Source organism: Polypterus senegalus, chromosome 6 (genome assembly GCF_016835505.1).
Source record: "Polypterus senegalus isolate Bchr_013 chromosome 6, ASM1683550v1, whole genome shotgun sequence".
In the NCBI taxonomy this organism is placed as follows: Eukaryota; Metazoa; Chordata; class Cladistia; order Polypteriformes; family Polypteridae; genus Polypterus; species Polypterus senegalus.
The window spans coordinates 78,531,467-78,556,835 of NC_053159.1; the positions used below are offsets into that span (position 1 = coordinate 78,531,467).

Genomic DNA, 25,369 nt, shown 5'->3' on the forward strand with positions numbered 1-25,369 from the left:
GTATATCTATATCTGCTATATTCAAAATTAAGGGGGGGATTTCTCTTGGGAAAAAATGAAAAATTATCTTTATAGCTAATACAAACAACTTCTCTTTGTAAACAGAGTTTCTTGACGTCTCAGAGGTCAGCCTGACAGACCCCCAACCAGAAAATAAGAAAACAAATGGAAGACCTACCATTAAAGATATTGCTGTTATACGGATGAAACATATTGACAGGGGGCGCCAACTGAACAAGGGACCTAAACCTTCCCCAGCTCAGGAGGAAAGACGGGGTAGACCTAAAGCAGTAAGTACATTTGAATATTTTGGCAGAATATTGCAATTCAATAGCTGAATGGTCTATTGGACTTTTTTGTTGCAGTTCTTTGCAAACAAATATTGTGGAGTACTGGCACAGAAGTATATGCTGGTAAATATACTTCAAAGTAAGTTTTTCAAATTTGCTGAACAGAGGATCAGAAATAATGAACTTTTGAGCTGCACAGAATAATAATACACGTAAGATCAGTATATTGAGATTGTCCGTACATTTTCAGTGATTAATCAGTACTAGCAACATCCCATATTGTTTAGTAATTTGAATATGTAAGTTAATTCATTCTGTTTTACTGTAAACATGACATACTGATAGAGGAACTGTAAATAAATCCCTGGTCTGTCTGTGTGATGTTTGTATATTCACCCCTGTTTCACTTGGATTTTTTTGCTGGTTCAGCAGTTCCGTCTCAAATCCCAGAAACATATGTTATACAATCTAGGTACTCTAAGTTGGCCTTGAGGAAGATAGAATAAGCAAATCTGTAAAATAGATTGAGGGACAGAAATTGTTTTAAGGATAGAAAAAGTGTTACTGTGAAAACACACTGGCAACCATTTTAACACATGCAGCAAAACTCAAAGACTAATGAGTGCATTATTCAGAAGTGTTCATTTTTTAAAGGAACTTGTACTTAAAGATTTAACAGTACCACAAGGTACAGATTTCTTGTACTTATTAGCATCAGTGCTACATTGAATAATGCTATTAATTCATACCTCTATAGGCGTGTGATGCTTTACTTAAATAAAACAGGTTCAGAAAAGCCAATTAGTACTGTGCACTTTGTAAAAAGGAATTCTAAAACAGAACAGATCGACTATAGTTTATATATAGTTTATGCCATATGGAAATCCAATAGTTCATCCATATAAAAGACACAACTATGACATGTGTTATGTACTCTAGTACTGGTCAAAATGGGTGGTGTGTGTGGTCCAATACCCTTCTCTCATAAAAAAGGTTATAGGATACTGTCAAGCTGAAATCTGTGACAGAAACACACTTGAGTTATTTTTTCGTTGCAGTAGACCTCATTGATATGACCAGATTTCTCAATATACATAGACTTGATCTTGTTTGTCAATATACAGTATTGTGCAAGACAAACTTACAAAGTATGCCGACTCCCAGTGATTTTTCACAAAGCACTGTTTTTTGCTTCATTTTAAAGTTGTTACTTTTTTCAGTGAAGTAGTATGGTGGTGCAGTGTTTAGCACTGGTACAACACAAAGATCTACCTTTCTGGGGTCAAATTCCATATACATTTAATGCATGTTTGAGGGCTGCATGTTCTCCCCATACAAGTTTTTCCTTAGATGCTCTAGAGAAAAAATGTGCATCTGAAACATTTGAACATTTGAATCATTTTCATGATTTTAATTTGTAATGCATGTTTGAGGATCCTGTTTGAACAAGCACCCCATCCAGTTTTGGGTTCTTCCTGACTTGAATCCAGTGTTGTCAGAATAGGCTTCAGCCAGTCCTTGACCCTGTATTTATTAAACACTTTAAGCAAGTGTGCTCTGTGCCACATTAGGAGCTTGATAAACTGTATCTTTCCATATCAGTCCATGGATGTGTTTCCACACAGTACTTCTAAATTTCATGTACGTGTTATGGCTCAAAATAACAAAAAACTCCCTTTTTATCTTAATAATGCTAGTAATACATTATGTAAATAGAGAACAAAACCAAAAAAAAGTGTATTAAGATAATAATGCCCTGTTTAATGTCCAGAATGCACTAAGTACAGCAAAAACTCAAAAATGTAGTATAACTGTTATTTTTATACTGGATTAGGGTTTGCTGCTATGAGGATCAACCTTCTTGGTAGCTGGTCTGAGAATAAACACCAACTTCCAGTTGACAGGCAGTTGCTATACCATTGGGACCAGAAGAGGTGGGGCTTATGATGGCAGGATGGAAGGGATGTCAGGCATCTTCTGGGGTCTTCTCCTTCATTCTACAGATGGAAATGAAAAAGGGATTATTAACTGTCTTGCCCTAATTAACCCCCAATTGTTTCCCTCCTTCATCTGATCTTGTGAGACACAGTCCTTCCTTGTGTGTTTGAATATATATATATATATATATATATATATATATATATATATACATACAGGTAAAATTCTGTTACAACGAACTGCCAGGGACCTAAAAAATACACTATGAGATTCTGTACTTGTCACTATAGTGCTTTCTTTCACTTGCGTCTGGGCGTTTGCAATCATTTCAGTAGCTTCTTTCGAGTTAATTTTAATCTCCTCCTGCCTACAAGTTATGCTGATGAGAATTGTTCTCAGTATTTCCTTGCAATAATACACTTTCAGGGTGCGAATGATGCCAAAATCCAATGGCCGAAGCACTGCTGTGCAATTGGGAGGGAGGAATTTAAAGGGAACATTATCTAAATGCATAAGTATGTTGTGGGCAGCACAGTTATCAATCAGAAGTCGAATCATCTTTTTCTTTTTCTTCATATTGTGAGGTTTCTGAACTCTTTTGGGATCCCCCACCCAACGGGAACGTCACGATTGCCACGCCTGTGTAAGGTGGCTTGTCCGTTGCCGGGGCAGGGTAATGGCAGGCTCACAGAGGTGCAGTGAGGCGCCACAGAAGCAAATCCTAAAAGATTAGGGTCGCACTATAAGTCCCTGTCTTGCACTCCAAAACACATGGCTTAGCCTCAGTAATTTAGCAAAACCAGCTTTATTCGGCTTGAAACAGGAACAGCAGGGTAATTTATTGTAACGTGATCTGTCACTCTCCTATAAACAGACACAGCAGTCAGGCAGGGTTGTGGCCAGGTTAGTGGCCAAGTTATACTGTTCCCAGCATTTACAATGTTCCTTGCATCATCCATTGAGTTTGCTTTGGCGGAGAGACACAGCAGAGCTGTGAGCCTGCTGTTGCCTCGGCAACAGATAAACAGTCTTCCACACATGCGGTGATTGCATTTTGGGACGCTCTTTGGCGTATTGTCCAGTTGGGGGAGGTCCCAAGAGAGTTTAGAAACCTCACATTTTCTTGAACGAGTGCCACATTAATAGGAATGTTCCTTCAACAAGCATCACTTAACCACATAAAAACAGCTTTTTCAAAGTCTTCAAATGCAGCAGTTTACATACATTTGCAACCCGAGATTTGACAGTGTCGATGGCGAAATTTCCGAATTCACTGGTAATGTCTTTTCTTCTTTTTGGCGCAATCAAGAGCTGCAAAAATTGAACGTTTTTTTTCTCTTTTGTATGAACTGTCATTTTTTCATGTCCGCCGTTTTTATAGGAGGATGACAATGAGTTAAATTCCAATGGATGCTTTTCAATTGTTGATGAGCAATAAGCAAAAGGTATCACTGAAAACCACCGAAAACAAAAACAGCAAAAAAAAAAAAAAAACAGTACAAGGAAAGTTCAAAGAAAGATTTTTTTTTTCTACAGTGTTTCTGTTTGGGGATCGTTGTGCACAACTGAGCTGTGACCACAAAACTAACTGCTCTGAGAATGATTCATTCAGGCATTTCAAGGTCTTTGGGGCACTTCGTTGTAATTAAAGTATCTGCTGAATGTATTTTGTAGTAACAAGATTTCTATAGACTCATGTCATATGGGGAAACTGTCAAGACCATAAAAATACTTCATTGTAATGAAAATTTTGTTGTAAAGATATTCGTTGTAACAGAATTTTACCTGTGTGTGTGTGTGTGTGTGGGTTCCCCCCTGCTCGCTTCACTCACCAGCCACTTCGCATCTCTGATGCTCACGTTGTGAAGATGGGGGCTGAACACAACCCAAGGAGACACGGCCGATCCTTTGAAACCCCCTTTTAAATGGCGATACAATGGGAAACAAATACAGTTTTTCACCTTCTCTTTGCTACATTAGCTGCTGGCTTGCTGCTGTTGCCATGTCACGTGATCTGCATCTCGCGCAGCGCTTGGAACATTTAACACTAGAATTACAACAGCCTACGAAAAAACGTGTATATCTGGCCCACCTCAAATCCCTTCACACGTCTCTGTCAGCCTCTTTTGTCTTGAAAATGTGTCGATAAGCCCAAACAGCCTGCTATACCATCCTCCAACCACCTCAGAACGGGCAAGAAGTTCTCCCAGTTCCTGTCTTGATTATCTGGGAGTGAGCTACCTAGAATTGTAAGAGGAAATCATTTCATGTGTGTTCTGTGTCTATAACAATCTATGTACTCTTATTGTTAATATTATACAATAAAATCATACATTTGATTTGTGTCTGTAACAGTCGGTATAAATTAATAGTACTTGTAAAAGTTAGCGGTTTTTTTTTTTCCACTTTTATTTTCTCAGTCACGATCACTATACAACACCCACCCCCCACCCCAGATCTGACATTGTTACTTTTTATCTGAAACTGGGAATAACTGTAGATGTAAGTGGTGTTTTGAGACAATGGAACTGGAAATTCTCTGATCTGGGGGGATAAAAGCTGACACACAAACGCTGGTGATTCTCACCATCACTTGAATTTTTTCTGTTCAGTTTTATTGAGTGTTCCTGCTCACGCTGAATTATTATGCACCTTATGATCCATGATGTCAAAGCCGTACTGACAAAAAAACAGACATAGGTATATATGATATTTGGAATAACTCATATTATGACCTGTATAATACATTTCGGAAAACATTGTGGCACTGATGCAACATTATTCATATTATTCATATTCATTATTCATATTCATTCTTGCGCTTGTAATCAGTGAGCGCTTTTTTTTTTTGATCTTGCCCAGTCTCCACATTTTGGTGCATGGTGATGTTTCTTTTGTACTGCAGGACTTGCAGAGGAAAGAATAGTTGAGAGAGGTCAGTTCCACGCTATATGCAATCATCAGATTCAAATGTTAACAGTTCCCACACACTCAAGGACCGTCCTTCCTGTATTTATGACATGTGGACCTTTTGCATTGTGTACACTTCTGTCTGTGCTGTGGGTCCTATTACACTGAAGGGGCTGGGGGAATGGCGGTCAGAAACTTTTCAATGTTGCATCCTCTTTTGCTTTATCCATTGCCTTTTCTTGTAAGAAGCGACGACAAAGTTCCTCTGCAAGGTGAGCCATGAACACTCTTCTTTTCTCAGTGGCCCCCATGCATGCCTTGCACAGTAAATGTGCGTTGATTGCCGCCAAGTCAAAAGTGTTATAGCACAAGCAACCAGTCACTTGTGTGCTCCTGCTTGCACTGAATAAGCTCACGCCTTCTGGTGCACGATGTCAACGCAGCACCGGGCAAAAAAGAAAGAGACAAATATATGTGACATTTCGAAGAAATTATTTTATGACCTGAATAGTACCAATCAGAAAATATCGCACTAATGCAATATTATTTGAAAACAAGCAGCATCAGATTGAGTGTGAATTTATAAAGCCGCTGTTAGAGTCAGATCAGGAGGGAGAGCGTTAATGTGACTGAGAGAATAAAACTGAAAAAAGCTAACTTTTACAAATACCATAAATTTACAGCTGATCTGATGCTGTTCATTTTCAAATAAGAGCTTCTAAGCTCTGATCCTGTGACCCCGATGCAGACCAGGGCGACTGCTCTCTCGTGGCCCAGGGGAGATATTGTCCCTCTCCCGGTCTTTCCACCTTCCAGGCATCCCGGCTGGACAGGATCCCCAGCTGTCCGCCACAATGTATATATCAAAACCAAAGGTACAAAGTATCTTTTAGGACCCCTCCAACAGGACAGGCCAGTTGCCATTGGGTGATGCAAGGAACATTATAAATGCAGGGAACAGTATAACTTAGCCACTAACCTGGCCCCGACTACGCTCTTTTGATGTGTTTGTGTACAGGAGAGTGGTAGATCCTAGTGCAATAAATAACTGTGCTGTTCCTGTTTCAAGATTAATAAAGCTGGTTTTGCTAAAGGACTCAGACTCAGCCTCATTTTTGGAGTGTAAGACAGCAACTCACGCGTCACAATATATAAAGTAAGTAATCAATGTACACCTCAGTGTTAATATTTGCAGTGCACCATGTCTCTCTGTCATATGCCAATTGATATGGGATTTGTAAAAGCAGTGTTAATGTTTGTGATACACCATCTATATGGAATGACAGAGACATAGGAACCAGACTGGTGTTGTGTGCCTGTGTGTATACATGTACTGCCTATATTGTAATACATTTTACATTAGGGTAAATATTGAAATGTATTAATTGCCTTATAAGTTTCAGAAATTGTATATATTATACATATTTTATAAATTATATTTAATATGTTATGTATAATGTTATGTATTTTCAGCTTTTAATTAACCTGGTTTGATAATTTTGATACAGAGAAGTACTTAACAGCATATAACAGTGTTTTTCTTTATTTGTCCTGCCCTATTTTAATTGTTACATGAAACTGTGCCTAATTTAATTTTAAGGTTATTATATATTCTTAAAGCCTTATTGGTATGCAAACTGGCAAACCATGTTATTATATGACAAAATAAGTAATCAAATAAATGTTAGCAAGTTTTGTACTTATTTTTACTTTTTTTGTCAACATTTTAAAATTAGTGAAATATTTATATAGTGCAATGAGTTCGAAATTCAAATCAGTTACAGGAAAGTCTACAGAGTATTAAGGTCTCTAAAGGGAATCACAGTAAGGACACTCCATGTTTTAGCAATGCTACAGTGCCCTCTATTGATAATGAAAGTAATATTAAACACCAGGGCCCAAATTGAAAACCTAAATGAGCATACAACATTTTTTCACTAATCTTCCTAATGGGCATTATGTGGCTTAATTAGTGAACTATTTTTGTTTGAACTATATACTATTAATATTTTTACTGTTTCCATGCACCATACCATTTTCTTATTTACTATATGATTTTGATTAGGCTGTTGCCTAAATAGATCTTTGATTAATAATTCAATAGGTTTTCTAATGTCTTCACTTAAATTCAGGTAGACTACAGACTTCTTTTTCCACAGTTGTATATTAAGCTAGCAGATTACTAAAGATCACTGCTGTCTTGTGTGTCATTTATTTGTTGTTTGTTTATTCTATTTTGCTATTTATTTTGATATCTGTTCTTTAGGGAAAATGTGCATGAAGTTCAGCACACTCTTGTTGCACTGGGCTGTGATCTTCTATGGATGAATTTGGTTTAAGTGAATGATCAAGGAGAACTTTGCCTTTTATAAGCCTGACAGTGGTTGACTGAGATAAGCAATCACCTGTGAAGACTTTCCTTTTGAGAATCAGATGCTGTAGTGTCTTTTGATTGTCCAGCTAGAGTATAACATAGCCAAATATAGAAGGGCATGTACTGATGTGATCTCAGGAATGAAATGTACAACAGTAAGGGTTAATGATCGAGTAGGGTGATTGTCTACTTCTTTCTGGTTGAAAAAATACTGTTGAGGGTTATGGTTTGCACGTTTGGACTGCTTGAAAGAAAAATAGCAAGGAGGCTTATGTAAGAAAGAGATGTTTTGACTCCATCATTGTGTTTTATATATACTAAGGCAGAGACATGTTGGGACACTCGGCTAATATATATAAATGATTTAGATAGGAATATAAGTAACATGCTGGTTAAGTTTTCAGATGATACCAAGATAGGTGGATTGGCAGATAATCTGGAATCTGTTAAATCATTACGGAGGGACTTGTCAGTAAGTGTAAAGCATTACACGTAGGAAGTAAAAATGTTAGGTTTGAATACACAATGCGAGGTCTGAAATTTGAGAGTACACCTTAAGAAAATGATTTAGGAGTTGTAGTGGACTCTACATGGTCAACTACCAAACAGTGTTCAGAAGCCATTAAGAAGGCAAACAGAATGATAGGTGATATAGCACAATTTGTGGAGTACAAGTCCAAGGAGGTTATGCTCTTTCAAGCTTTATAATGTACTGATGAGGCCTCATCTGGATTACTGTGTGCACTTTTGGTCTCCAGACTACAAAAAGGACATAGCAGCGCTAGAAAAGGTCCAGAGAACAGCGACTAGGCTGATTCCAGGGCTACAGGGGATGAATTATAAAGAAAGATTAAAAGAGCTGTGCCTTTTCTGTTCAAGCAAAAGAAGATTAGGATAAGGTAATTAGTACAGTGGATCAAGCCTATTATTTTAAAATGAGTTCATCAAGAACACGGGGACACAGTTGGAAACTTGTTAAGGGTAAATTTTGCACAAACATTATGAAGTTTTTCTTTACACAGAGGACCATAGACACTTGGAATAATCCACTAACTAGTGTGGTAGACAGTAAGAAATTAGGGACTTTCAAAACTAGACTTGTCATTTTTTTAGAAGAATTATATGGATAGCTTTGTTGGGCTGAATGGTCTGTTCTCATCTAGATTGTTCTAATATGGATAGAGCCAACCAGCCTTAATTTACATAATAGTGACTTTTCTGAAATGAATGACAGAGTACAGAATTATAGTACAGTTTTATATATTTTTTGTACAATTGGACCACAAGAAACCAAGCACTGAGCTGGTAAACTTAGAGCCTAGAGTCCAGTGGCTATTTCGAGTGGACAACTTTGCTTGCCAGACCATTGTATATTTTTCAAAAGTAAATTTCTCTTTTTCACTTTGAAGTGGTATGATGTTCATAAATATGAAAAAGGACTCTTTACTTTCTATTAACAATGATTTATAATAAATTGGCTTTCTGATATTGATTTATAGTAGCTTTCTTCACTTACCAACATACTTTATAAAAATTCTAATTTGAAAGATATTACCTCATTTTAAGTTCCAGTTAATTAAACCATTCATCTGTTTCCTGAACCAGTAAAATACAGTTTAGGGTTTTGGGGAACTGGAGCCCAACTTGGAAGCAGTGTGTGATAGGCAGGAGCTAACTCCAAAGTGGGCACCAATGTGGTAGTGCTACATGTGCAACTTTGCCACCCATAATCAGTAATGATTCTGTATTTTAACACTAAATGTACATATTTCATTTCAAGAGATGTTAAAGGCTACAAAATAAGGAACTAATTGCGAATACTTTATTACACTACATAAAGGTAAAATGCTTCTTCACAATAAAAGAAAATATTCACACAAATAAAATCTATTATGCCATATGTAACAGATTCCTTTTCCAATCCTAGTTTTAATATGTTTTCCATTTTAGCAGTCAAGACTATAAAACCGTGATCAACTTATGTACATAATTCTTATAAAAAAGTAAATCTGGAGATTTGTTAGGTATTGGCTATACTATAGTGACGGAAATGCACTTATTTGTACAGATGTACATAATATCATAAATATGTGTTTTTGTTTTTTTAAGACAGACAGTAGGCACATGAAGTATTGAGGTAATCCAATTGTAAAACTCAAAATAGAAGCAGATAAAAAATCACAGTCTCAGTTATGGTTCTGACATATTATAAGGTAGCTAATGAGTTGAAACTCCACCTCTCTCGAGTGCTGATCCCAGAATGAATAGTCTCTACTCAATGGAACTTCTGGGTCTAGAGGGGAAGTGAGGTCAGGCATCTCCTATGTATGTATGTTTGTGTATATGTGTATGTATACAGGTAGTCCCCAGGTTATGGACATCCGACCAACGACTTACGAACAGGGCCGCAGCTGCAACACATGAGCCTCAGTAACTGCCACTCTGTCATCTTCGGCCTGGGGACGCTGCAAGCAGTGGCTGGAGGGGGGCGATTTTGCTGTTTGCGCAGTGTAGTGTTCGTTGGACGGCTCCTGGCGGCAAGTGGTTGCACTGCCCAACCACTACACACGGCTGCCTCGTTTGTTCTCGGTGGGCGGCTGGTAATGCTGCAAGCGGTGACCTGGTTGTGGCTGAACGGAGGCCATTGAGGGTGAACGGGGCGGTGGGGGGTAACATTGTAGGGTGCTGCCTGTTGAATGAGGGCGGTGGTGGGCGATTAACTACCTGCCTTTGGCCGCACCGTGTTCATTCTTGGTGGGCGGACACTGCAGGCAGCATACTGTAGTGGAGGTGACTGTGAGGTGGGCTGGTGATGAACCGCCCATCGCCGCCCCCATTCATTCTCAATAGCAAGCCTGCTTGTACTGTTACGCACATACAGTAGCTGGAAGTTGTCTCTTGTCAGTACACCAGACGTGTTGATGACGGGTGCCTTCCTGCTGTGATAGCGTGTACAGTGCTGTGCAGAAGAGCTCATCTTAACGTTTTGTCTTCACCCTTCTTGAATGTCTCTGAAACACAAATCTGATGCAAGTGCTGGTGATACAGTAAAGAAGAGAAAAACCATCAATACTGAAAATAAAGTAGAAATAATAAAAAGGTCAGAGAGAGGTGAAACTCCATCATTCATTGGCAGAGCACTTGGTTACAGTCGGTCAACAATAGCATTTATTAAAATAATGTACCTGTTCTGACTTACATACGAATTCATCTTAAGTACAAACCTATAGTCCCTATCTCATATGTAACACGTATGTATATACGTAATATATATATAAATGTACGCCACTAGGAGAAGGTCTTTGCGCAGTGTTTATTTTCTTGTAGAAAAACTATAAAATGTTAAAATAAATATATATTGATAAAGTAAAGTATTAATAAAGTAAATTTCTTGTATTTCCTTAAAAATATTATTACCTTCTGTATTCATTTTCTAGGTGGTTATAAGGCTTTTGCACAATACTAAATTAATATATTTTTATGAGTTGTATAAATATATGTTTTGTATCATTCCACAGAGTTTATGCCAGCAGGAACTGGACCAGGTCCTAGAGAAAATTTCCATGATGCACCTTCATGATGACAAAGGTCCCCTGGAACACCTGTATACACTAAATATCCCAAACTGTGACAGAAGGGGTCTTTATAACATGAAACAGGTGAGATTTCTAAACAGAAGGATGGCCTAAGAGGGCAAACTATTATTATTATGTCCCACTGCTTAAAACCCTATTTTAGCATTAGCTATTTAACCATTTTCATATTAAAGCATAAGTTTGGTATTTTTAAGCCAATGTTATTTCTTCACAATCATGGTACAGTGTATTCATTTAACACATTAAATTGTGCTTTAAATTAAAGCATTTTTTATTAATTTTAAAAAATACATAGTGTGCTCCTGTACTTTATAGTGGAGGTAAAATGCACCAAGGTCCCAATATGAAAAAAAGCATTAAACTTATCAAATAAGTCCATTTTTCATGCCAGAAATGTCACTGAGGATTGACCTGCATCTTGGGAATGCGCATATATTGCAAATCAGCATATACATGTCATTTTAAGAAGGAAAACAAGTAAAACATTTCTGTGAGATTCAGTCATTTTAAAAGGAGACCAGCCATGCTCTTTACCTGAAGAGTTTCCCCAGGAGTTGTTATTGACATTAGATGTTGATGCCCAGATGTGAATTGCTGTGTAGTTAACCAAACAGTAATCACTGAAAAAAGTCACAAAATCACTCACAGTCTTTTTACTATGCGGAATATTATTGCCCCCATTTAAAAAAAAATGTAAAATATTGCCAACTACTGCTATTATCATCATGCACGTGCATGCTCCAATGGTCTAGTGCAGAGAAAGGTTGAAAACACACGTAGTATTCAAGCAAGTGACAAGAAATGAGCAGATGTTATAGGAATACATAAAGTTTTAATCAGGTTAAGGTTTAGTATGTTTAGTACAAAATATTTCGACATAGGCAAAGTGGCAGTACAGAGCTGTATTTCCTCTTCACAGCGCTCAAGTCAGCATGGAGTCTGCACATTTTCCCTGTGTATTTATGAATTGATTGGTATCAATTAGTGTCAGAGGGTTTACTTGTTCAAATACATTGTCCTTGTTCTTGTTTTACCATATCCTCGGCAAAAGTGACTCAGCATACACATGCACTATAAAAATCGATAATTGATTTTTGGCACTTCAATCTGTTTTATGCTGACTTGGCTCTATTGCATACTCTGTTGTCTGTTGTTTTAATTTTTTCAGTACTTTTTATTCACACAACATGTCATGGAAGGTGAGTAATGATGAATACGGATTGGTCCTGTGAACTGCCAATCTGTTTATGGCAGAACATAACCAATAAAGAAATGTAATTGCAGAGACAAAAGTAAGAAATTATGCAGTCTGTAGCTTTTGACATTTGCATTTGGGTTGTTGTGCCTGTGTCGAAATTTCACCCTCTGAATGCAACAAACACATCCTTACCTCAAGAGAGTAGTGTGATGCCCAGATTACCTTGATCTGGCATACTTCTTTGAATATGTAACATCAATAGCCATAAACCAAGGTAGACTAGGGAGAATTAGGACACACAACAACAAGAGTCAGTGCAAACATTTTAGTGTTTTTATTCAAACGGGGTTCAAACAATAAACAAAGTGTTTCTCTTTTAAATAAATATATCGATAAATCACAATAAATAAATCCAAGAACAGGTCAAAATATTTGGTTAAAAACACAGAATCTGTTTAAAATCATTCCCAAGCTTCTATTCTTCTTTCTAAATCCAGTGTCCCCTGAGCTGACCAATTATGGTCTCTTCAGCACAAGGAGATGTCCTCAAACTGGTGCAGTCAACCCTTTAAACTCAATTCATGTTCCCACCACCATCCCCTGGTGCTCAGTGGGAACCCTGCAAGCCCTGCCCCCTTCTCTCGCTGCCATTTCTTGTCCTTCACTAAGAGCAGTTGGTCATTCCTGCTCCTTAACAATGCCAGGAGGCACTGGCTCACTCCTCATTGGGGCCACATTCCCATCTGCCTACCTGCTCTGTGTAGTAGCACCAGCTCAGCTGCGATCCTGTCTCTTTGCTTCTTTTATTTTTCCTATCCTTTCATTTAACTTCAGTCTCTGTCTTTGTCATTTTTTTCTCAACCCTTTTTTTTCTCCCTGGATCTCTCCCGTCTCTGTCCTACTCAAGCTTCTTTTATGCTTTAGTTGGCGCAAGCATCTAATTATGCACCCCAGAGCGCTAATGAGGAAATTGGCTGAAAAGTGCACATGTGCACGTGAATGCAAGCTCTGATAATTCCCTCCTCATCACTCTGGCGCCACTCATCTACGCAGCCACATGCACGTACTCCTATCCAGAGCCTGAGCACGCTGTATTAATAAAACCTCCTACATTGCCACAGACTTTAAATGTGTTTTACCACAAATAGTACCAAAAATCTGTGATGAAATGTATTATCAAGCATGCTTCAGAAGCATGGAAGGCACATTTTCTTAAAATAGAATACTTTGCTCCGTCAAAGTTTAGATATTTGGTAAGTTTTAAGGTTTTTAGTTTCACATTGGGTCCCCCGATACCCTTAACCTCTATTATAAACACAAGTGCAGGCTAGGTATTTTTTAAAATTGATAAAAATGCTTCACTTTAAAATGGATTTTCATGTGGCAAATGAATATATACCATGATCATGAAGAAATAACTTTGACATAAAAGTACCAAACTTATCCTTTAAACCTGGTGGACAGTATCAATCATTGTTATTGTTATTAAATATATACACTTTCAAAACCTTATATAATGTGACTTTCAAATCATTTACTTTGCCTCCAGACACTATTATAAATAAATTGACAGTAAATAAGTGATTGCCTTAAGGCTAATGGAAGCACCACTGTGAACTCTTTAGTCAGATTGGTATCCACATTGTGATAAAACCCTTTCTTTGAACAGTGGTGCTGTACAGTCCTAAGTCCACCCAACAACCAACAGAAAAACAAACTAATTCATTTCTTTTTCAGGCTTATATAGTCTAGCCGTGTGTTTTACAGTTGGAGGGTGCTAGGATGCCCCTAGTCCCCTTTGTACTTATTATTATGTAGTCCTTAAAAGAATGCCCCAAATTACACACTCTTATCATACAGTCATTATTAACTGCTATTGTAGTTTAATATTTCCCCTTTCTTTTAGATAGGGTATCAGAACAGGCCATAAAATATACAGTTTCATTAAGAAATAGTACCATAAACCAAAAACAAAATGTGAGAACACCATACAGCCTGGTAGTACTAAATGTTCAGTGTCAGCAGTAAGTCAGAACATTCTTGGCATGACTTTTCCCTTCTCCTTTCTCCTCTGTGACCAGCTTTTTAATGATTTTTTTAAAGCTAGTCTGGATATAATATAGACATCCTGTCTCAAAGACAGTTTTGCCTTTTATACAATTAAATTTCTTGTCTCCAAAAAGTGTTTTCAGAGCTCATATGCTTCTGCCATTAGAGTCAGGATGTTATAGTGATGTTTATTTGTGTAACCAGAGACAGGGGCTGTAAGAGATGCCCTCATGCCACCATAAAAAGTTCATAAAATTAAAATCATGTTTCTAAAAAAAATTTGCTTTATCTTACATTTCTGACATTATAAACGGGAGGCAACAGCACAGCATGTTTGCATAACTTTAGAAGCAGCTTTTGCACTTAGACTCACAATGTACCAGAGCTAATTACACTTTCTACTGAAATTAATTATAAGGTTATTCTAAAGCAAACACCAAAGCATTAGTGGCCTAGTAATATGACAAGATGTTTTTAACATAAAGGTCTGTTTTTTAAATATTATAAGAAAAGTTCTTTCCAGAAAAGTTCTGCTTTCTTCTTCAACACAGTGTGTCACAAAGTATCAGGGCCTATGCCGCAGCACTGGATCGTTATGAATTTTATACACATAATATAAATAAATCAGAGCTCTGTTCATCTATCCTTGTTATAAATTAGTAGCCTTGGATAATATTTGTCAGAACACTGTTATGCTTGGTGTTTCTAGTCATTACTAAATCATTGGAAACGGTCTTCAAATTGTCTGTGGAGTCACAACTAAGAGTGTAGCTTTCTGATATCTGCCTGCAAGAAAGCAAATTTTGACTTTCATAGAACTTTTTCCTCCAGACAACAGTCATAGATTGGTAAAATGGTCAACAGAATGCAGTTTTATATTCCTTAGTGCATCCATGTGTTTTTGCACCAGCCCATGTTCATTATAAAAAAAATCCATACAGATTGATTAAATCACACCATGATGATGTACCTATGAAGATTTAGTTAATCAGTGGTAAACTAAATTGCCTAAAGATCAATTCCTGCACTGCTTAAAAAAAAAATTGTGTATTTATGCATGTTATAAGGAAGCAGAGTAGTAAATATAACAAAACACAGAATCACAGTGGTTAGTGCTGCTGCCACACAGATCCAGGGTGATCATTCTCTGTTTTGTATGTTTTCCTCATGTCTGTGTAGGTTTCATTTTTTTCATGCAGCTCTAGTTTTACTCCCACATCCACAAAGATGACATTATCAGGTTGAGTGGCAGTTTCAGATTTGCTCTGTGTGTGTGTGTGATGTATGTATGTGTATGTGTACTCTGTATTCTATCTGTTGCTACCACAATAGTCTCTAGCCCCCCACAACACTGAAATGGAATAAGCAAGCCAGAGAATCAACATTCTCTGTTTATCAAAGCCCTGATTACTACTGTGTATAACTCTTTATGCGGTTAGTGCTACCTCAAGGCTCTAGGGGTATGGGCTTTGATTCCTGATTAGATCTCTCATTTGTAGACTGTTTATGTTTGTGGCCTATCTGAATGGATATGGTTTTTTCTCAATTCATAAAGGTGGCATTTCTGAATTGAGCTGGTGTAAGTGAGTGTGAGTGTGCCCTTCAGTGAACCGTCACCTGTCTTTGGTTGATTCCTCCATTCATCCATCCATCCTCTTCCCCTGATCCGAGGTCGAGTCTTGGGGGCAGCAGCTTAAGCAGAGAGGCCCAGACTTCCCTCTCCCGGCCACTTCTTCCAGCTCTTCCGGGAGACATAGTCCCTCCAGCGTGTCCTGGGTCTTCCCCGGGGCCTCCTCCCAGTTGGACGTGCCCGGAACACCTCACCAGGGAGGCGTCCAGGAGGCATCCTGATCAGATGCCCGAGCCACCTCATCTGACTCCTCTCGATGTGGAGGAGCAGCGGCTCTACTCTGAGCCCCTCCCGTATGACTGAGCTTCTCACCCTATCTTTAAGGGAAAGCCCAGACACCCTGCGGAGGAAACTCATTTCAGCCGCTTGTAGCTGGTTGATTCCTACCAAGTGTTAATGCTTTCAGGATAAGTCCTGATGCACTTTCGCTTAGTATGGTAAAGATTGGGCTTAAAATGTATGGACATTTTAAACTGAATCGTGAAATTTTATGCATGTTATTCAATCTATCTATCTATCTATCTATCTATCTATCTATCTATCTATCTATCTATCTATCTATCTATCTATCTATCTATCTATCTATCTATCTATTTGTATGAGGTGCCATTCAGGAAAGATTGGTTCATAAATACAGAAACTGGTCATTCTGTATATGTGTTCAGAAATATTGGTTTGAATATATATACAGTATGTTGCAATATACAGTGGTACCTCGGTATACATCTGCTTTGGAATAAGTCCAACTTGGTATACATCCTGTTTGGACACAAAAAATTTTGCTTGGTATACGACCTTTGTTTGGAATACGACTTGCATGCTACCCTTGTTTACCTCTCTCGAGACAAAGCCACGACATTCAGTGAACCACCCGCGCTATAAATCTCTGTGAATTTTCACATGAGTGGTATAGTGAGTCCACAGCTCCTGTCAAAAGCCAGCTTTAAAATATATACTCACCGCACTCGCGGCATGGTGAGGGGGCGTGGTGGTTGTGTGGCTGAAGGTTCTTAGGGCAATTCGTGATGTGGGCGTTCCTCACCAAAGTGAACAGGTGAGAGACCATCTGCATTCGTGATTATTCCTGGGGCTGCTTATCTTGATAAATAGAAGTGCAAGTCAACTAGAAGGGGAGGAACAAGAAAGAACGGACGGACAGGAGAGAGAGAGAGAGAGAGCGTGTGCGAAGTAGCTGAAGTAGGCAGAGTTAAGGTCAGCTGCAAGTAGGGCGACTCCCCTGTTGGGAAGCAGGGGGGCCGCCAGGTAAAAAGGCCCCCAGGCTTATTCTTTTTTTTTTTTTTTCACTTCTGATTTTATGGATTATTTATTGGAACTTTGGAGACTGCACTTTAATTTTGTTTTGTTGATTGTTTTAATAAAAGCACTTTGCACTTTTTCACCATCCCCTTGCTTTGTTGTTACCGATGAGGTTAGCAGTGAGGTACATTACCGACGGTGTAGGGTTCAAGGGCTCCCCAACAGCAGATAGGAGCATACAGCAAACCTGCATCGTCACAACGTGATTTTGTGTTTTTTCACATAAATTTGAATTGATTGTTGAAAAGTATGAAGGTGGCATGCGTATCCGGGACATGGCTGTTGCATATTGCTTGACGAGATTGCACGTCCGGGCGGGGCTGTAGAGTTGTGCAGGCTGGCTCCAGGATCCATGCAGCACCCCCTGGCGGCCACCCCAGATCCCAACAGGGCTGTGGAGAACTCCATCTCCCATGGAGCTCTGCGGGAAAGCGTCCCAGGGAAGGTACTGAGGAGCCCATTGATGCTCCCCCGAATATATGTAGAAGGGTGTCCCACACTATATATAAAAAATATATATATATATATATATATATATATATATATATATATATATATATATATATATATACAGTATATGTATATATATATATACAGTATATGTATATATATATATATAAATAAAAAAGGTCTCAATACATCTGAACCAATTTCTATATTTACAAACTGACCTTATTTATCCTGAATAGTACCTCATACTGTATATACCATACATAAATTTAATGCATATAGAAAACTCAACAAACAATTATTGTTTGTATGAAAAAGAGACTGATGAGTGAAATATGTGGTTAAAATGATCATTCATGTATACTTTCATTCTTTTTTTCAGTGTAAGATGTCAGTCAATGGGCAGCGGGGTGAATGCTGGTGTGTAAACCCAGAAACTGGCCTGCAGATTCCCGACTCTCCTATTGTAAGAGGTGACCCTGAATGTCATCGCTACCAGGCTGGGCTTGAAGTTGACGGTTCTCTAGGCATTCAAATATAGCCCTCCTACTGGAAGGAAAGATTCAGCAAAAGAAGCAAAGCTCAACTGATGAAAGAATTCAGTTCACATAACTGCTCAGCTACTGAATACGTTGTTCATTCCTGTTTATTTCATGTAATATGTAAATATGGTTTTAGCAAGCAGACCTCAATAATATCACATTTGAGTGCTCAAAACTTTTAAGTATTATAACACTGCCTTGTTAAGTAGGAGACCTATTGGTGCATTAAGAAAAAATATCTGAAAAAACAGTGTACAGGGGTATTTTTGATTGTGAAGGATTCCATTATGCATTCTGAACTCATCAGAAGCAAATGTGTAAGCAAATCTAGACAAATGTAACCTCTTTTTTATACTCAATATGTAAATCAGATTTTTTTTTCATATTTGGGGATTTTTTCATTTTCATTTTCATAGGTAATTAGGTTTGTTAAATTTCATTTTGAAATGTATTTATGAATTGTCATCAGGGTTTTGTCATCTTAATTTTTCCACCTCAGAACTACTTTAAATCGGGCGTGTTACCTTATTGTTGCATGTTGTCTACCTGGTGCTGTGTAAGTTAGTGAGCGATTTCTGAAGATGACCGTTTTTTTTTTTTTTTTGTTTGATTCTTTTGATGGAATGAATTTTTGCACGACACAAGTAATTCAGAAGTATTGTATGTAAAGTGAGTAGAGCAAGACAAAGAGACTTTAATTTGATAAGTATATTCAGTTGCAGTGAAGCATATTTGTGCTGATATACAATACTTTTATGCACTGTGTATTAGCCATTTTGGTATAAAAGTCTAATTGGATATAATGACATATAAAATCAGACAGATGACAATAAGAAATCTTCATAAATAAATGGTGATTGATTAATGTAACTTTGTGAAGTTTTACAATTTAGTGCTGCCTAAGCATTCCTTATCAAATTGTATGCCTGGACTGAAGGTGTTCTCAGAAGGTATACAATATGCCGTGTTTTTGATTTAATTACTGTGTATTCTATAAACTGGTAATGCACTGGTAACTAGCCTTTATTTGAAAAATCTGAAATGTATACACAACCTAATACTAATCGATTCAAATGAACAATATTTTACATTAAATGCTACTGGGTATAAATTAAACTGAGAAATCACTAATTTTTATGGTCGGATTCATTACATTTTCCTATTTATTACTAAACTTTTAAAACATTTTTTAAGCTCTACTGAGTTTTTAGAAAGTATTAATGTTTGCCACCTCCTGTATAACAGGAAAGGGAAAGAGCTAGTCAAAACGCTGATCCATCTCTGAAACTATGTCATTTTTAGCCTTTGAAATTTTTGCGTCATTTAGAACGAAAAAAAAATTACAAGTATAGTGATATGTCGTTGTCCTGGACTGTGACAGATGGTGTGTACACGTGTGAATGCATGTATGTGTTTCTGTATACCCTAACGCATTCTGGGTCTTTGTGTTTAAACTCTCTTTGTAAATCAGGCATCATTTCAGACTTCTCTACAGGGCTTCCAAAACAACTTAAATGCATAAAGCCAGCAAATGTTCTTGAACTGTCACATTCAGTAAAATTCAAAGAAGTCAAGATCAGGAAGGTGAGAAGAATCCAACCGTTCTCAGCAAGAAAACAAAAGACAGAAAGCCCCAGCTAGACAAAGACCCCTTGCATTAGAAAAACGTGGACTTATAAAGACTAACATTAATGTGAGAGATTACAAAGTCTTCAACTGTAAAATATATACTTTTTGTTTTTTTATAACAAGCATGTTGACTAGCAGATGCAAGTAAGAATTTCACTGTACTCTACATGTGACAATAGTGACCCTATAAACCTATACTGTTGATTGCTAACATGTCAATTATTGCCTAACTTCTCTGTGATCAAATGTAATCCTTCTTTGCGATGCCACTAAAGGAAGAGCAGAATATAATTGAAAGTGCAGAAAGAGTATGAAGACAGAGAGAACAGGTATGAGAAGCAACAGAAGGCAAGGCTTGATCACATACACCCTGGAGGTGAATTGTTTGCGTGTGTTGAGCTCTTTGTCTGCTGCCTATATTCACTTTTCCTTCACTCACTTCACTATCCTTCACTTTGAGAAGAGCAAGTCTTGTTGCTTGAGGTGATGCAAAAGTAATTGTTAGCTATGATCCCATAGAATTCTTCACTACAGTGGTACCTCGGAATACGTCCGCTTTGGAATAAGTCCAACCTGGTATACGTCCTGTTTGGACGCGAAAAATTTTGCTTGGAATACGACTCGCGTGCTAGAACACCGTGCGCTACTCTTGTTTACCTCTCTCAAGACAAAGCCACGACTGCCCACGAGCGTCAGTACGCCAGTTGCTAGCATTCAGTGAATAACCCGAGTACTACCCTTGTTTACCTCTCTCGAGACAAAGCCATGACTGCCCACGAGTGTCAGTATGCGCTATAACTCTGAATTTTCATGATTTTGTGTTTTTTCGCATAAATTTGAATTGATTGTTGAAAAGTATGAAGGTGGCATACCGTATGCCAAGAATGACGGTATCTACGATTTTGCCAATAACAATAGGATTTTTTTCATGGGAACGGATTAATCATTTTCCCTTTATTTCTTATGTGAAAGATTTGTTTGGTATACATCCTGTTTGGTATAATTCAAAGGATCTGGAATGGATTAAGGACGTATACCGAGGTACCACTGTACTTATAAAAGAATGATGTGTGTGTGCTGAGCACAGGTAATAAATATGAGTTGTGCTGTAGTTCAGGTGCAAAGTAAAACAGAGAAGAGCTAGCAGGGCTCACTCCAACCCCAACTCAATAAAACAATCCAGACCAGGATCATTCTGAGGGGCTCCCCAATGACCTCATTACCAGGCCAATGGATTTTAGGTGCCGAGAAGCACAGAAGTATTTGCAGGTAAAATGTGTGTTATATGCGGAGTTTTAATGGTTAAAGGTACAAATATTTGTTTTGTATAATATTATGCAAAGCAGAAATCAAAATTTCGCTGCAAATTCAATTTCACAACAATCGTTTTACTCATCACCAACATACTCAACTCCACTTATCCCAAAGTTTAAGGCGAAATTTGTTTTACTTGTGTTAGGTTCTGTTTCAGTAACTTGCGTTGAATATATGCGTTCTGTTAGAAGTCATTCTCTTTATCTGTGTGCATTAAGCCAATTGAATATTAGTATAAAGAACTGTAAGAATAAGCACAGCTCAGCAGAGATGGTGTTACCTCTGAGTGGCACAAAGCAGATTGGGGTGTAAATGTGAAGACAGTCGGTAGGTACACAAGGCAGATGAGTATGCAGGGAGCCATGGAAAACTGGGGTGGTATTGGAGGGAACGACGAAGGAGAAAGCCCAAACCCAAAATTTACATTTTTGCATGTTATAATTGTGAAATCTCATGCATTTTAAGGGCAATTTCCCACAATTGTATACAATATACTTACTGTATGTATAAACTATATATTCTGAAACTCTGCTGTTTCATTCGTCACTAGTTACGATGCAAATCTAATTTCAGCTCAAGCTTTCGTGAGCCTAATATCCTCACTTAATTTGCCTGCAACTCTAAATCTTAACTAGTTTATTGTACATTAGCACTAGAGAGGCTTGAAATGAGTATATTTGTTTAGGTCTGTCTGTATGCATTAGCTTTTGTAAATCAGAATACCACACTAATGATGTATTCTGAATTATAATGAAGGTTACTTCTTTCTCTGGGTCTCTGCAGTAATAACAGACTGGCGGCAAACCCATTGTTTTTTTTTTTTTCCTATAAATAGCTGCATGTACAATAGATGACATAAGAAGATATCACATGCATATCATTCAACTGGGTTTTCTGTAGCAGGTAGTAGGTAGTTATATCAGTTCGTTTTCTAACCTGCTTTTGCCTGTAGGTGGTCTGAAGCCTATCTCACTTAGGTTAGAGCACAAGGCATGGACAAGCCCTGGACAGGGTGACAGTCCATTGCAGGGCAGACACACACACACACACACAACAAACACACACTAGGGCCAGTTTATCATCACCATTTCCCCTAACCTAGGTGTCTTTGGAGTGTGGGAAGAAACTAGAGCACCAAGAGGAAACCCACACAGACACAGGGAGAACCTAGGACACAAACCCTGATCTTCACTGCGCCATCCTTAACTATAATGTATAAGGAATGATCAAAAATTTTTGAGTCAGCCTTTATAAGAGAATGAAAAGTAAAACTGAAAAAGTTTTATTTTTCAGTTTAATACCAAGAACACTTAAACACATGACAGATGTTAACACAATCACATTCACAAAGCTTTTCCATTTAAATTACGCTTAAATAATTTGTTATGGTTTCCTTGTGCAATTACTCTTCTGTAGATGTCTTCTTCATTGATGACATATCTGCAGAACAGGGTGGGTGCTGGCATTTCTTCAAATCCACAGTTTTACAAAGCAGCTTACAACTGATAGATAGATAGATAGATAGATAGATAGATAGATAGATAGATAGATAGATAGATAGATAGATAGATAGATAGATAGATAGATAGATAGATAGATAGATAGATACTTTATTAATCCCAAGGGGAAATTCACATAAAGTAGTAAAAAACTGTGTAGTGTGTGTGGAGATGCTGTCATGATGCAGAAGAGGGATGGTCAACAGCTTTACTTGTCTCTTTTTTCCTATAATGACAACCGCAAATGCTAAAGCAAATCAGCATATCTGGGGGCTTTTGAGACATGTAATCAATATGAACCACATTCCACAACTTCCTAAAAAATGTCCATGTGGTCTTGCTGAAAAATCACCTTGCTCTCATTTTTTCATTATTTTTATGGTGTTGGTTGTACTGATGTTACAACTTTCATCCCTCTTTCAGAAACACTTCTTACATATCGCCTAGTCTATATTCATTTGCTTTGAAATTCACCTTGGAGCACTTCAGGATTCACCATGCTGGGTACCTAATGTGCACAGCCATTGTTCAAGTGTAGATAGGCATGAAGAATACATTCAACTTGACCGTAACTAATGAGTGCCTGCTGTCTCACTCTTCAATTCCCCATTATAATTCGTTCCACAATGGAAACATCTTCTCATTTTGTTGATGTCAAAGGCCAAACAGACCTTGGGTCATCTGCAAGAGTTATTCTGCAACTCTCTCGACAGAGGTGTATGAAGAGGACATTGACCAGGTGAGTAAGACTCTCCAAAGGCATATTGTTCTCTGGAGTTACAAATGCATTGAGAGCACAATATTTGATTTTGTGGCTTCAGCATCCATGATGACCAATTTTAAAACAAGAAATGTGCACTGGAAATCATAAATGCTAGAAAAGCTTTTTGCATGTTTAGTTTAAAAGGGCTAATCTTGGGTGACTTACAAAATCATCATCATCAAGTTCAGGCTCAGGCTGCGATCTCACTCCTTGTTCACTGAATGATAACTAAAAATTCTTTCAACCAAAAAAAAGAAACTTTACACAATATAATCAGCCACAGGCTTTTATTTATTACTAGTTGTACTACCCATCTTAGACGGGCTGAAGTCTAAGTAATCAACGCAGGCCTCAGCATAAGTATATGCAGTGCACCATCTAATGGATTGTATTTTGTAGTGCATGTCATAACAAAATGCATTTCGTTCATCATTCCAATAGATGCCGCATCACAAACATTTGTAGTAATAAAATGCATTGCTACCAATGTTTGTGATGTGTCATCTGTTGGAATGGCAAATGCAGCTCATATGTTTCTGTTACATACCATTTGGCATGGGATTCGGTAAAGCAGTGTTAATGTTTGTGATGCACCATCTGTTGGAATAGAAAATGCTATTATGGTATGCCATCTGTTTGGAATGATAAATGCAATGCATTTTGTTACAACAAATATTTGTGAGGTGTCATCTGTTGGAATGACAGACATAGCACTAGGACAGATACACAGGCACTTATTATTTTATTAAGGTGTATTAAAAATAAAAGGAAAATCTTTAAAATCTTAATTAGTTTGTCTAATTTAGCTGTTAACTTTCACACTGCACAACATAGGTTGATTTGCTGGACAGCAAATGGGTGCCCCCATGTGTCAGTTGTTTGTTTGGCATTAAACATCTGCAAGTGGGATTGAGTCATCTGTCTGTCAGCCTTTTACCCCAACTATTCATTTGTCTTTAAATGGCTGCTAACTAAATTACCAGACTTTGAAGCTTCCTACAATTATCCTGTTGCTTACATTATGTCATGTCTTTTGGTCTAATAGTTCATTTGAACTCCCTGCTCAGTATATCTGAATTATGCAGGACTAGCAAAAACACAGAGGCATCATTCTCTTTTTTAAAACAATGGCAGAGATATTAAATATTAGAACTTTGACAACTGTACAATAACTAAACTTTTAACTGTTATCACCGCATTGAACTTCACAAAGAATGGAGACAGCAGAAGACTGCCTGAAATATCTATCATAAAAAACTAAAAGAGAAGCTGTTGCATTTGTGCAGTTGCAAAGTATTTTACCTCTTTACTGTTTTCCTAAGGCCCTGTAATTTAGTCTGCCCAAAAACCTGTCAAGGCTACTTCAACAAGTCTGCACTTCTGTTTTATATCTGAATTTGTGCTGACTGGTGTGGTCAAGGTGGAGCTGGGTGGAGTTTCCACTGCCTTATTCCAAGTAAAACTGTACCAGCAAACTTACCATGAAATACAACGTCCTGCGTGCCTTCTGCCATTCTTTGTTAGGTGTCACTGATATGGGATGCACTTCAGCATTACGTTTTTTTCCTTCTGTACTTTTTTTGGATTATACAGGTCACAGATAATCTTTATTTTTAATAAAACATAAGATGTATAAGTTTGAGTTGGACTTACTGTAAGCACTGATTGTTTAGGTAATGTATGTATAAGGTATGTATAGTAGAGATTTTATTCTGCTTATGTAAAAACAGTTGGATGGTCTTACTAATGCTCAAACTGCTACACTGCCATTGTTTATGGCAGTTAAAAAACACAAGCATACAAATATCATCCTCAAATGCTTAGTTTGTCTATCAGTCTATGCTTACATTTAACGTTTAGGTATATCAAA

General features: G+C 37.7%; 1 protein-coding gene across 2 annotated transcripts in view; it reads left to right on the forward strand.

Moving 5' to 3' along the window:
• Nucleotides 1-19,425, forward strand: part of igfbp2a (insulin-like growth factor binding protein 2a) — a 92,243-nt gene extending 72,818 nt beyond the window's left edge. For both annotated transcript variants that reach the window (XM_039756400.1, XM_039756399.1), the window contains exons 2-4: nucleotides 106-290; nucleotides 11,031-11,171; nucleotides 18,135-19,425. In XM_039756400.1, coding sequence (XP_039612334.1) covers nucleotides 106-290; nucleotides 11,031-11,171; nucleotides 18,135-18,293 — 485 coding nt within the window. In that variant the 3' untranslated portion in view covers nucleotides 18,294-19,425. The remainder of the gene's footprint in view (nucleotides 1-105; nucleotides 291-11,030; nucleotides 11,172-18,134) is intronic.
• The last annotated feature ends 5,944 nt before the right edge of the window (nucleotides 19,426-25,369 follow it).